The sequence below is a fragment of the Anomaloglossus baeobatrachus genome, chromosome 2 (assembly GCF_048569485.1).
Source record: "Anomaloglossus baeobatrachus isolate aAnoBae1 chromosome 2, aAnoBae1.hap1, whole genome shotgun sequence".
Classification (NCBI taxonomy): domain Eukaryota; kingdom Metazoa; phylum Chordata; class Amphibia; order Anura; family Aromobatidae; genus Anomaloglossus; species Anomaloglossus baeobatrachus.
In genome coordinates this window covers 253612764-253626705 of record NC_134354.1, presented here as the reverse complement: position 1 = coordinate 253626705, position 13942 = coordinate 253612764, and the positions used below count along the sequence as shown (strand labels likewise).

At 44.6% G+C, this 13942-nt stretch overlaps 1 protein-coding gene across 1 annotated transcript in view; it reads left to right on the top strand.

Annotated features, from left to right (window-relative positions):
- Positions 1–369: 369 nt before the first annotated feature.
- Positions 370–13942, top strand: part of LOC142289791 (glutathione S-transferase Mu 4-like) — a 33228-nt gene continuing 19655 nt past the window's right edge. The window contains exons 1-4 of the mRNA XM_075333720.1: positions 370–489; positions 578–653; positions 9307–9371; positions 12982–13063. Of these exons, the coding sequence (XP_075189835.1) occupies positions 457–489; positions 578–653; positions 9307–9371; positions 12982–13063 (256 nt within the window). The 5' untranslated portion in view covers positions 370–456. The remainder of the gene's footprint in view (positions 490–577; positions 654–9306; positions 9372–12981; positions 13064–13942) is intronic.

Here is a 13942-nt window from a genome sequence, read left to right as displayed (position 1 = left end):
CTGCAAGTTACGCGTATGGAGCATCCGAGCATGGTAGTGCTCGCTCATCACTACCAATAGTTATCCATTATGTACGAAGTCAGCCATTCCAGACGACTCTCCTCTGATGTATATGGGGGCCTTTATTCTTCAGCAATCTGGGAAACTCCTGCCTCAAGTAGCAGTATAGAAATGCAGGTAGCACCAATAATGACGTTTCATAACCTTTTACGTACAACACTAAAGTCCTGACCAGCAGTAATGCCTCACTGGAGCTGCAGACTACACGCTGGAGCGCGGCCCTGAGCGCTGGCCTCCGCTGCTGTGCTGAAGGCAACTTCAGACCTGAGGCGCCCTGCAATGTGATTGGCGGAAAGCACAGCTACGAGTCACGTGCACAGCTGAGGCCGCTCCGGGCTCTGTGTGAGGAGGGTCAGAGTTTACTGAGCGGCGCAGGTGACGGACATTACGGAGAAGATGATGATTCTCGGCTACTGGGACATACGCGGGGTGAGCGCTGCACTACAAGTAATGGCTGCTGGCACGGGCTAGGAAGTCGCACACACTACTGACCTTTATTATCCCCTTGTATCTGCAGCTCGGCCATGCAATCCGCCTGCTGCTGGAACACACCGGGACGCCCTATGAGGAGAAGCGCTATGTGGAAGGGGATGGTGAGTTACTGGAGGCTGTGCAGAGTGGCAGAAGTGCCAGGGATCTAGTGGCAGGCATGGGCTTGTATCCTGTGCCCCCTGTTTATAAGGGAGTGCCAGGCTTGTGTGACAGATGTCTTCAGCTCTTTATAGTGTATGGACGAGGCAGTGACTTGTGGGACAGGGCAGACACCTTCCATATTGGGAGGAGAGAAGAACCATGATGTCTGCAGAAATGGTTACATGTGAGCAGAGGTCCCAGTCCTGTCCAGTAATCAGAATAGGACAGGTGTATGGTTACTGTCGCGGGCGGAGGAGGGGACGCTGCGCTCACCCACTGTTCGGGTCCGGCCGCTGCTGCTGCTCGGTGGCTCGAGCGATGGGCCGGATCCCGGGGACTCGAGCGGCGCTCCTCGCCCGTGAGTGAAAAGGGGAATGATTTTGGGGAGTTATTGTCCGTGACGCCACCCACGGTTGTGGTGAGGTTGTGACACCACCGCTGCTCTGGACGGGGATCCCGGGAGTGATGACAGGGAGCAGCTTGGATGTTGTTTTGCCCCTCCATGGGTAGGGGGGTTGGTTGTCCCAGGGCCCGGTGAGGGGAGGATGGCAGGTGGGTTACGGGACCTGGTGAGGTGCAGGGTCGCAGGGTCAGCGCGGTGCCGCACGGCACAGTGGTACTCACTCAGGCAATGATGAATACAAAGTCTCCGGTAAAACAAACGGCTGGATGGACAGGTCCCACAGACTGCTGCGGTGGTTCTTCTCCCGGTAGGTTGGCGGTGACTGCCTTTCCCTGCACCTGTGTTGTGTTCTCGGTTCTGGTGGCTTCCCACCGGTAACCCGCTCCCCAGCTTGGATGGAGGCTGAGGGAGCCCCTTTTGCCCGCAGGCTCTGGCCCTGGGAACTGTAGCCTTGGCGGTGACTGTATTCCCCTTCACGGTTTGAGCTGTTGCCTTCAATCGGGTCATGACTGCTGGGAAACCCCGGAGGTTCCCTTCGCTAACGGATTTGACCGGTTTTACGGCGACTCCAAGCCTGGTCGGGGTCCGTAGACCCTGCCGAATGGTGCTGGCTTCTCTTCGCTCCCCGATCCGGTACCGGCGGGCCACCGCCCGTCCCCGGTCCTTACGGTTCACGTCAATCTGCCTCGCCTGCAGACGGTCACCACCGTCTGCCAACCTTGCTGTATGTGCCCGGGCCACGCACCCGGACACGATCAGTCTCCTCTACTACCACTTCCCTAACTCATCTGACTTCCTTTTCCCGCCTCCAGGACTGTGAACTCCTCGGTGGGTGGGGCCAACCATCTGGCTTCACCCCCTGGTGTGGACATCAGCCCCTGGAGGGAGGCAACAAGGATTTTTGTCTGACTGCGGTGTGCCTAGCCGGGGTGTGGGGTGTGTTGTTGCAGTACCTGTGACGACCTGGCTTGTCCAGGGCGCCACATTACCTGTGGTTTGTGAAGATATTTGCAGAAGTGAACCCTTTTGGAAGTGAGTTGAACTCCCATACTTTAAGAGTGGGGGGAACTGACAAGTATTTATTAGGGTGTGTGCCCACGATCAGTTGTACAGTACAAGCAGAGTGGATGGATTTCTAGAAATCCTATGCCCACTGTGCTTCTTTTCTCTGCAGCAAATACTGAGCTGCGGAGCGTCTTTCCAGACTGCAGCATGTCATTTGTTTGCTGAGAAATTGCATGCGCCCTCCGTAGGGAGAACACAGCGAGAGATCGCAGCGCTCTGAACCCTGATCGTTGGTACAGTCAGCTGCGGTCTCCTGCGGAGGAGGCTCGCGGTCACGCCGGTCAGGACTCGCTGTGTTCTGAATGCAGCGAGTCTTGATCGTAGGCACATACCCTTAGGCCACTTTCACACTGCGTTATCACCTACGTTCACTGGCCCCCTTGGAGCTTCTGTCCGAACCACCTCGCAAAATTTGTTTCTGACGCATGCTCCGAAGAAGCCATTGAATATGGTGCAGACGGAGTCTGCGTGTTCTCTGTTGTGCACCATTTTCGGGTGTATACGCTTTCTGCAGGTGGATACCCAGCTGTAGTAGACTATAATAGTGTTATTTCCTTCTGAATCTTCATTTGAACCACCAGTGAAGCTATAGACTACATTGAAACACATGGCATGAACGAAAAACAGAGACCAGCACTTCCCCCTCACTTGTGCGGTTGGCGCTGATCTCTACTCATTCTCTCCTAACAGTGCGCTCTTGCCACCTTGTTACTTTTTAGAGCCAGTGAGAAAGGTCACTCAGAAGAATAGTGCACAGACAAGAACCTTACTGAACATTTGTTGGAATTGACAACCAACGAATGCGCAATAGAGCACGGACTTGCCCAGTCCCTGAAATGGATGTCACTGATGATGCTTTGTTTCAGGGTGGGGTAGAGGCATTGGCAGTGACTGCAGCCTCTGACTTTTTTGAGTATTCCAGTATGCACTGGGATTCTCAAACAAAGTGTCATCATACAGGAAGTAGTAAAAAAAAGTAAATAAAGCAGTTTGAGAAGTAAGAGAATAATAGGGAATTTTTAATAATATTATATTAGAAAAAGAGAACTGTGCCCGTGAAGGCTCACAGTGTGCAAATAATGGGTGGGGGATACAGTAGGTGGGGGTAGAGCTGGTCATGCAGCGGTTTAGCGGAATGAGGGTTATTGCAGGTTGTAGGCTTGTCAGAAGAGGTGGGTCTTCAGGGTCCTTTTGAAGGTTTTGACAGTAAATCATTGTTTATCTTAAAAGAAACCTGTCAGGTCCACTGTGCACTCAGAACCACTAGCAGTTCTGGGTGCAGATCTAGAAAACCTCCCTAACAGTACCTGCATCTAGTAGCACACATAAACAGATCTTTAGAAATATTATTTCTAAAGATTGTTTGAGATGCTAATTAAGGTAGTGACTAGTCACAGTGGCGTTAGTTCCCTGCCTAGTCGGCCCACTTAGCTTGTTATCACGCCCCTGTGGGCGTGATAACATGCTTTACAACAGCCAGCATCATGGCAGTGCGTTACCAAGCCGCACATGCGCTCGGCTTTGTACTCGTCAGCTTTGAGCATTTTTTATGGCGGGTGTATGCACCCCGCATTCATAGAAGTTCACTGCACTTCCTATCGTGTGCACTACTCAGAAGTTGGGCTTTTGTGCCTGGCTTCAGAGTGGAGTGGAAGTGTGGACGACTTCCATGTCATGGGCAGTTAGACACTTTGAAGCCGAGAGGCATACACCCAGCATCAAACAAGCTCAATGCTGATGGTTACAAAGCCGCGCACGCGCTCAGCTTTGTATTGCGCTACCATGACACTGGCTGTTGTAAAGCATGTAAAGTATCTATGATAAAATTTGCATGTATAACATTTGGATTTTGCTGCAGAGATCACAGCTCAGTATCTGTTTGTAGGAACTCTATATTGTGTGTAATGCTTTTATTTTATTAACCCCTTCCCAACATTGGACCTACTGGGTACATCCTGCTTGTCGGGTACATTCTGCTTGTCGGGTACTTCCCAACCAAGGATGTACCCAGTACATCCTTGCGATTGTGGGACCACTGGAGCTGTGCCCACGCAATTGTCATCAGAGACTCTTCTTTCCTGACAGCCGAACTCCGTCTCTCACAGCCAGGGATGGTCCCTGTACTGTCCCTGGCTGTTTCACACCGCTAAATGCCGCAATCGATATTAATAGCAGCCTGGGAGAGGGACTGCACTCCTTCTCTCCTGTGATTGGTGCCCCCGCTATGTGTTTGCAAGGGTCCAATCGTTGCCATGAGGACTAAGTAAAAAAGTAACAAAAATGTAAAAATGATTACAAAAAGTATGTATATTTATGTAAAAAAAGTAAGATTAAAAAAAACACATGTGATATTGCCTCATCTCTAACAATCTTATCTATAAAACTGTCACACTAGTTAACCCCTTCAATGAACAGAGTAAAAAAAAAAGTAGCAAAAACTTTTAATCATGCAGCTGACAAAAAGAGTGGAATAAAATATGATTAAGGCTACGTTCACACATCAGTTTCTTTCCATCAGGCACAATCCGGAAAAAAAAATGATAAAATGGATCCTGCGCCGGATCCGTTTTATCCCCATTGATTTGTATTAGCGCTGGATCTACAATTTATTGTAAAAAACGGATCCAGCAAAAAAAACGGATGAAACTGATATAAAAACGGATGCGCCGGATCCGTTTTTGACGGATTCAGTATACTGGATCCGTAAAAATGGATCCGGCGCATCCGTTTTTGCATATTCTGTGCTGGATCCGTTGCATCAGGCACACGCCGGATTGTGCCTGATGCCAAAAAACTGATGTGTGAACATAGTCTAAGGCCCCTTTCACACATCAGATTTTTGCCATTAGTCACAATCTATTTTCTCGACGATGCGACCGATCCGTTTTTCGATGGCTCCAACTAGCTGGGGGCTAAATAATAATTGGAGCATGTTCAGTTAAAAAAAAAATCTGAATCCGTTGCCGGATTCCGTCATTTGACGGATTACGACAGATCCTGCGCCCATAGGCTTCCATTCTACCAAACGACAGACAGCAACAGATCCGTCGCTGTTCGTTTTTTCGACGTACACAAAAAACGTTACTGTGGACGTCGTCTACGTCCGACGGACAAACATTTTTCGAACGACGGATTAAACATGAGGCCATCCGTCACTAATACAAGTCGATGAGAAAAAACGGATCCAGCGGCATCAGTCACCGGATCCGTTTTTTTTCAAAATTCAACGTATTTTGACTGATGGCAAAAAACTGATGTGTGAAAGAGGCCTAAAAAGTCATATATAAATAAAACTGATACCACTGAAAACATCTTGTCCTGCAAAAAACAAGACACCATACAGCTCTCAGTGAAAAATAAAAAAAACTATAGTTCTCAGAATACAGCAATGCAAAAACTATTTTTTTTCTATAAAATATTTTTTATGCTGTTAAAGTGGTAAAGCATGAAAAAGCTATATAAATGTATCACTGTAATCGTACTGACCTGAAGAATAAGGCTATGTGCGCACGTTGCGTAATTGCATGCAGTTACGCTGCAATCTGCACCGCAGCGTAACTGCATGCGTCCTGCGTCCCCTGCACAATCTATGGAGATTGTGCAGGAGACGTGCGCACGTGGCGTATTGGAGTGCAGGGCTTCGGCTGCTGCCCGAAGCGCGCGTTCTAAGAAGTGACATGTCACTACTTTCCTGCGCTCTGCATGCAGTCCCTGCTCTGTCTTTGGGAGGGGCTACATGCAGAGCGCATGAAATCGGCTTTTGTTTCTGCAGTGATTTGAAGCGCACGTGTGCTGTTCAAATCGCTGCAGAAATTTCTGCAGGGCCAGTACGCAACGTGCGCACATAGCCTAAAGCTGTCTTCTCACTGCTATGACACGGCGAATAGCATCTAAAAAAAACTCAAAATACAATTCCTGAATTGCTGTTTATTTTGATTTGCCTTACAAAAGGAGAATAAAAAGCGATCCAAAAGTATTATTTATCCTAAAATGGTACCAATAATAACTGCAACACATGCCGCAAAAAACACGTCCTCACATGGCTGGTGCCAGAAAAATAAAAAAAAACTTTAGCTTTTAAAATGTAGTGATGCAAATACCTTTATTTTGTACAACAGCGCTTTTTAGCATGATAGTAGTCAAACCTAAAATTATGATATAAATCTATTATCGATATAACCTGACTAATAAAGGCGCCTAATCACTAGTAGCACATGGTTAATGTCGTATAATAAATAACTGAAGGTAATTCTTGACCTGCTGATGATTTGTTTATTCTACATCCCAAACATCGCAGTACGGAGCGACTCACATTTATCTTGTGCTCTACAGCGCTTGAGCGCTTATACTGGGGATTATGTGTGAATCTCTGAAAAACGGAAGTTAAGTAAAATTCCCAACCGAAAATTAACTGTAACGAGGCATCACTTTAAACTTCCGTCTGGCCTGTTGTCCGGCAGTGTCCATCTTTACGCATCTTCTTAGGCCTGCACAAAAGTGTGGTCATCAAGAATTTTGTTCACATTTGAAAAGACTGACACAGCGAAACAGGGGCTGAACGGAGTCCGAAGTAAGGCTCTGTGCCCACGTGTGCGTATTGCATGCAGTTACGCTGCGATCTGCACTGCAGCGCAACTGCATGCGTCCTGCGTCCCCTGCACAATCTATGAAGATTGTGCATAATCTATGCCCATGTTGCGTTTTAGAACGCAGCGATTTGCATGCTGCCAAATCGCTGCGTTCTAAAAAGCAACATGTCAGTTTTCGTGCGCTTTGCATGCTGTCTCCATTCTGTCTATAGGGAGAGGCAGCATCCAGAGCGCACAAATTCTGCAGTCACCAAAGTTTCAGAATGGAGCTTTTTAGCTGCGCTCTGAAGCGGACATGCAGTGACAAAACGCTGCGGTGCAGAGCCCACACACGTGGGCACAAAGCCTAACTCTGTTGCTTCATTATAGTGAATGGATCCTTTGGGGGTTTCACCTAAATCATATTTTGGAAATGTTGATGGAAACACTGATGTAAGTGCACAGCATAGAGTACAGGAAAAATGTGAACCTATCCAAAATGTTCTATACCCCAAATTGCCACTACATAGCATTTAACTCAACCCACAAAAACACAAGTTTTCCACTCAGGTCTGTCATTTTGTTAAAGTAAATAGAGGGGACTTCCATCTTACTGGTCGCACAAAGTCCCCCCCCCCCCCTTTCAAAAAAGAAATCCAGCAAAATCTGCGCTCCCAAATCCAAATGCCCCCTCCCTTCTGAGTTCTGAGCCCTAGAATGTGTCTAAACCACAGTTAGCGTTCACGTTTGGCTTTGTTGTAGTGAGGAAGGCCACTTAATTTACAAGGTGCAGGCTTGCAGAAGCACGAGCTGGACGCTGTATGGCACTACAATGTACTGGGCACAACAAGAACTTATTTGCAATTCTTACAAAGGGAAGGTGTTGCATGCCCTCACCTCAGACCTGTGCCATCGGCAGCCTGTCCTATCAGGCTGGCGTCTGTTCCTCCTGTCAGCGATAACACACAGCAGATCCAAGATGGCAGCGTCATGTGTTTCAGTAAAAATAGAATTAAATAAAAACTAAATAAACAGTGAGTTTAATTTTGTATTAAAAATACTTGATTTCATAATCAGTATTATTAATACAAAAATAAAAATCGCGACACCTTACTTTTAATTTTGCAACATTCATTGCATTTTAATCCATGGGTGCTTTGCAGAGACTAGTCACAACACCGGTGGGTGAACTCCCACATATTGGGTATTGGCGAAGTCTAGGGAAATTGCACAATAAATTGGACTTTGAATTTTCTCATGTTATCCTTGTGAAAATGAAAGACTTGGTGTTAAAGCAAAATTTTTGTGATTAAAAATGTGTTTTTTTTTCATTTTCACAGCCCAATGTTATAAAATTCTGTGAGGCACCTGAGGATTCAAGGGGCTCATTTAGATAAATTCCTTGAGAGGGTCTAGTTTCAAAATGGGTCACTTGTGGGGGGGAGGCCCACTGTTTAGACACATCAGGGGCTCTCCAAACACGACATGGCATCCGCTATCTATTCCAGACAACTTTGCATTCAAATGGTGCTCTCTCCGAGCCCTGCCGTGCACCTAAACAGTAAATTTCCACCACACATGGAGGACCGGAGTACTCAGGAGAAATCGTCTGGTCCATTTTCTCTTGCTACCATTGTGAAAATGCAAAATTTGGGGCTAAAGTAACATTTTTATGCAAAAAGTTAAACTTTTATTTTTTACTTCCACATTGCTTTAGCTCTTTTGAAGCACCTGAAGGGTTAATAAACATCTTGCATGGAGTTTGAGGGGTGCTGTTTTTAGAATATCTCTTTTGGGTATTTTCTGTCACCACGACCTCTCAAAGTCACTTCAAAATGTGATGTGGTTGCTAAAAAATTTTTTTTTTTTTAAATCTTGTTTTAAAAATGAGAAATTGCTGATAACTTTTAACCCTTCTTACTTTCTAACAAAGAAAAAAGTTTCAAAAAATTGTGCGGATGTAAAGTAGACATGTGGGAAATGTTATTTATTAACTACTGTGTGACATAAGTCATATTACAAAATTTTTGCAACATTTCCGACATTTTCATAAATAAACACAAAAAATATCGTCCTAAATTTACCACTATCATGAAGTACAAGATGTTGTAAAAAAACCTCAGAATCACCGAGATCCGTTGAAGCGTTCCAGAGTTATAACCTGTCAAAGTGACACTGGTCAGAATTGCAAAACAAAATGGCCCGGTCATGAAGGTGAAAACAGGCTTAGGTGAAGGGGTTAAAAGTCTTTTCAGGACTAAGCAATCCATGTAATGAATGCATTGTGAAATCTGGAGACATTTCGAAAATAGTAGGACTTGTATGCCAGCAATAATCAAAAGGGTCAAAAGGCAGATCTTGTACTTTATAAAGTGTTCTTGGCTACAAGTGACAGTTTACTTTTGCTCATGCAATAAATTGATAGTTGGCTCCTCATATTACATAGCATATTTTATAAATGAAGATTTGAACATTAGTGCATTTTGTAACTTTGTTTCCATGTAACAAACTAAACCTATTGAAATCTACATGAATGTCATGTTTTTATGTGACTAATTTGTTTGTGTCCCCATACAGATGCTGACAATGACAAGAGCCAGTGGTTGAATGAAAAGGAGAAACTTGGTTTGGACTTTCCAAATGTACGTGGAGAAATAAAATTAATACTTTAAAACTTATATTAAAGGATTTTTTTAAATGCAGCATATACTAAAAGAGTCTAATGATTTAAAAGTCAGCCTCGCCTTCAGTCACTTGACCATGTTTATCACCAGCTTGTGTGCCATACTCCAAATAACAGGCTTCCTTCGCTTCTTTATATTATGGAACTTCACATAATCCATACCTAGCAACTCTGAAAGAGGCACACTAAGGCTATGTCCGCACGTTGCGTCGGAGTACCTGCAGTTTATTCTGCACGTTTTCCTTCCCTTGGTTTTTGACCAAATGGCTTTTGACCATTTTTTAGCGCTAAAAACGCATGCGTTTTTACCGCGTTTTAGTGCGTTTTTAGCGCTTTTTACCTGCGTTTTCACCTGCATTTCTGCAGATGCGTTTTTGAGATCAAGACACTGAGAAATAAAGTTGAATTAGTCAAAAAGAATGAAAAAAGAGAAAAAAAGTATAAAATTAACTTTAAATAAAATTATATGGGAAATTATCAATTTTAATGTAATAATAGTGGTTATGCACATTTTAACAGAAAAATAGCTAAAGTTTATTATTTTTTTTTATTTAAATTTTCGGTTATTGTGTGTGTGTAAAGGAACATTAGAACCCATTAATTTTTGTCCAGAAAAGTATGCGTTTTTGGAGCCAAAAACGCAGTTGAAAAGCAGGTAAAAAGCATGAAAAACGCAGGAATTGTGATTTTGGTTGCTTTTTGCCATTTCTCATTGACTCCAATGTTAAGGAAACGCTGCAGAAATGGCAAAAACAACTGACATGCTGCTTCTTTTTCAGCATGGTTTTTGACCACAAATATGCAAATTAAACGCTGCAGAAAAAAAAGCAAAGTGCAGACAGGATTTCAGCTTTTCCCATAGACTTTGCTGGCAATCAAAAACGCATGCGTTTTTGCGCAAAAACGCTGCTGCCAAAAACGCTGCAGAAACGCGGTAAAAAACGCAACGTGCGAACATAGCCTTACTGTGGTACGCACTATGGTGCAGCAATTTCTTTTTTACACTGTAAAATAGACACTTGCCTAACCTCGCCCAGTCATTAATATGCACCGACACTAAAATATTTAGGCTATGTGCGCACTAGTGCGTTTTACCCGCGGATTTACCCATGGATTTGCCGCGGAAATTTCTTGAGAAATGTCTGCAATCTTTGTGCAGACATTTCCCAGCAAATCCTATGTGAAAAAAAAATAGCTGTGCGCACTGTGCGGATTTTTCTCAAGAAATTTCCTTGAGAAGAATTTCTTGAGAAAATTTCTTGAGAAAATGAGCATGTCAATTCTTTTCCGCAGGTACCCTGCGGATTTCGGCAGTACAGCCTGCAAAATCCACAGGGAACCACCTGTGGGAAATTCGCGGCAAATCCGCATGCGGATTTGGTGCGGATTTTTTCCGGAGGTCCGGAAATCTTCCACTCCCAGAAGTTTCTCAAGAAATTTTCTTGAGAAACTTCACAGTTCTAGTGCGCACATAGCCTTATACACACAGTATAATGACTCCCACAGTTAATTCTGCCACACACAGTATGGTGCTCTCTTCACATACATTTTTCCAGACACAGTATAATGAACCCCATAGTATATTTCCCTACACAGTTGTCCCCCCGTTTTACATTCCCCCACCCTCAGTAAATTCGCACTCACAAAGTATGGTGCCTCCTCTCACACATTACATTTCTCTACACACAATATGGTGCATCCTACAGTATATTCCCCCACACGTAGTAAAATGTCCTACACTCATTATGTTCCCCCACACATTATAATGCTCCCATACTACTTTCTTTCATATATTATGGTGTTTCACCTCACACACATTTCTCTCCTCACAGTATGGTACACTACAAATTATATTCCTCCGCACTCACTATACCCCCCCCCCACACAGTATAATGTCCAACAGTCACGACATCACCTCACACACAATATGATGCCCCAACACACACTACATTCCGCCAAGCGCAATATAATTTCCCTCACACTGACTACATTCTACCAGATAGTATAATGTCTTATACGCCCCCCACATACAGTATTATGACCCCTACAGTCTGTTCCACATTGTATAATAGCCATACACAAGCATCACACTTGTCTTTCACAACACTGCCTACTGCTTCTGTGTTACCGGACTCTGCCAGTCTAGGTAGTGCCTTAAAAACTGCCAAGAGCTTCAATCAGGTAAAGTGACATTCTCCGCTCACGGAACCTATAGGGCCTTGGAGAATGTTCAGACACTACCTAGATGGAGTGGTGAAGCAAGAAACTGACAGCTAATTGCTGCTCCAGTATATTCAACTGTTTCTGTCTTCAACTGACTACCTGGGACAGCAGGACAGCTCCCCAAATTTGGGACTATCCATGTGAATCTGGGAACTTTGGAAGGTATGATATTCTGTCCTCTTTTTTTTAGTAAGTAATATCCATTTCTTGATTGTCACTGAAGTAAGTAGTCTTCACACGATGATCAGAGTACAGCAGAATATACAGTGTGTGTTGTGTGTAGACAGTGACTAATTAAAACACTACCTAACCCTTTCTATTGAAGGACATCCAATCAAGAATTATTAAAGGAAATCTCTATAAAAGGGTAGAGGAATTGTAAGAACTATAGTCCTTTTATATTGGTATTTATACCCACAGTAACACTAGGCAGTATGCAAATAATGATGTGCACAGAGTTTGGGAATGAAAATTCATAGCTTCTGCGTTATTGTAACATCTAGTGAGCATTTAGACTCATTTAAGCACTTTTCTGTTTTGTTTTGTTTTTTTTCCAGAAACCCCGTTTAAAGGGAACCTTTACCATGTGTTCCCCATATAAGGTATGGACGCCATCTTTCAGTCCTGTGTTACAGCATACTAGAATGATCTATTATGTCCCCAAGCTGCTCTGCATAGAGACCTTTTATTATACTCACGTATGGAGAGGTCCAGTCCAATGGGCATTACTGGACTCCTCTCTTGCGATCGCCGTCCTTCTTCCCTACTTCATATGTATGACTCCTCTTACGTCATCCACACAGTGGCCTTCATTGCGCTCTGGCACAGACTTTTCTCTGCACTGCCGAGGGCAGAGCTAAGTACTGTAGTGCGCATGCCCAGGAAAGGCGAAAGAGCGCCTACACTTTCGCTATACAACATCTCTCTCTGCTCAGGAGCATGATAGAGGACACTGTGTTTATGACATAAGAATGACATCCACACGAAGCAGAACAGCGATCGCAAGAAGAGAGGCGGTGCTGGATTAAGACCTGAGACGCCCATCAGACTGGACCACACCATAGGTAAGTATAATAGAAGTTCTTTTTTGCGTTATGTAGAGCGGCTTGGGGACATACAGTATATACAACATTCTAGCATGCTGTAAAAGAGGACTGAAAGATGCTAGCCTTACTTTATATGAGGAAGACATGGCGACAGGTTCCCTTTAATTAATTTAGAGTTACTCAACAGACCATTTTAGCTCTTACGACATGAAGTTATGAGGAAGGCTTATGCATTTTATTCAGTGTTTGTTTGAGACTACAGTCTAGTTGGTGATATTAGAAAATTATGTATTAACACAGTTGCCCTACCTTTTGGACGGTGATGTAAAATTGACGCAAAGTAACACTATTCTGCGATACATTGGAAACAAGCATGGATTGTGTGAGTATGAACGTCTATAGTTTCAAAGTATTAAAGCGGCTTTAAAAAAAAAAAAAAAGCCCAAAGTACTGTACTTGCCTGTTGTGACCAGCACTGTTCTTCGCCTGCAGAGAGCAGTCACAGATCCCTCATGCCGGCGATACAATGGGCTTTGCCAACAGAGCTGAGGCGTCTTTTCTGCGCTGCTCTGTAGACTGGGCGGGATAGCCAACATCATGATGACTGACAGCCAGCTCCTCACTACCTAACTGGGGGAGCTGGCTGTCAATTAGCATAACTTTGGCTGTCCCGCCCATCTGCAGAGCGGATAAGAAGCTGCCACTCTGTTGATGTGACATCAGCCGAAACGGCTGAATCGTCAGTGAAATTAGCTTAGGAGTGGTCTGTTACCGCTCTATGCCAGCGATCAATGTTGTCGTACACAACAGGCAGATGATATATACGGTGTATAACCTGTAATATATTTTTTCAAGAAACTTTAACATTTCGACCATTACATCATCAAGTGGCAGAGACCATACCTCACTGCTTACACAGTTTTAATTTGTTAAATACATTTTTTGTAGCTTTTACTGATTTCTACCTTTTTCATTGTTATCTGTTGTAAGTTAATCTATATATATAATTGCCTTGTTCTGTCTGTCTCTGTCTTGCTCCAAAATGACGTCATTACAGTGACAACCGTCGCATTGGTTGCTTGGCTCGGCCCGGCCGCGCCCCCCGCATGCATTGGCCGCTCGGCCGCGCACCCCGCACGCTGTGCCCGCTCGGCCGCACCCCCCCACACGCTGTGCCCGCTCGGCCGCGCCCCCCGCACGCTGTGCCCGCTCGGCCGCGCCCCCCGCACGCTGTGCCCGCTCGGCCACGCTCCCCGTACAC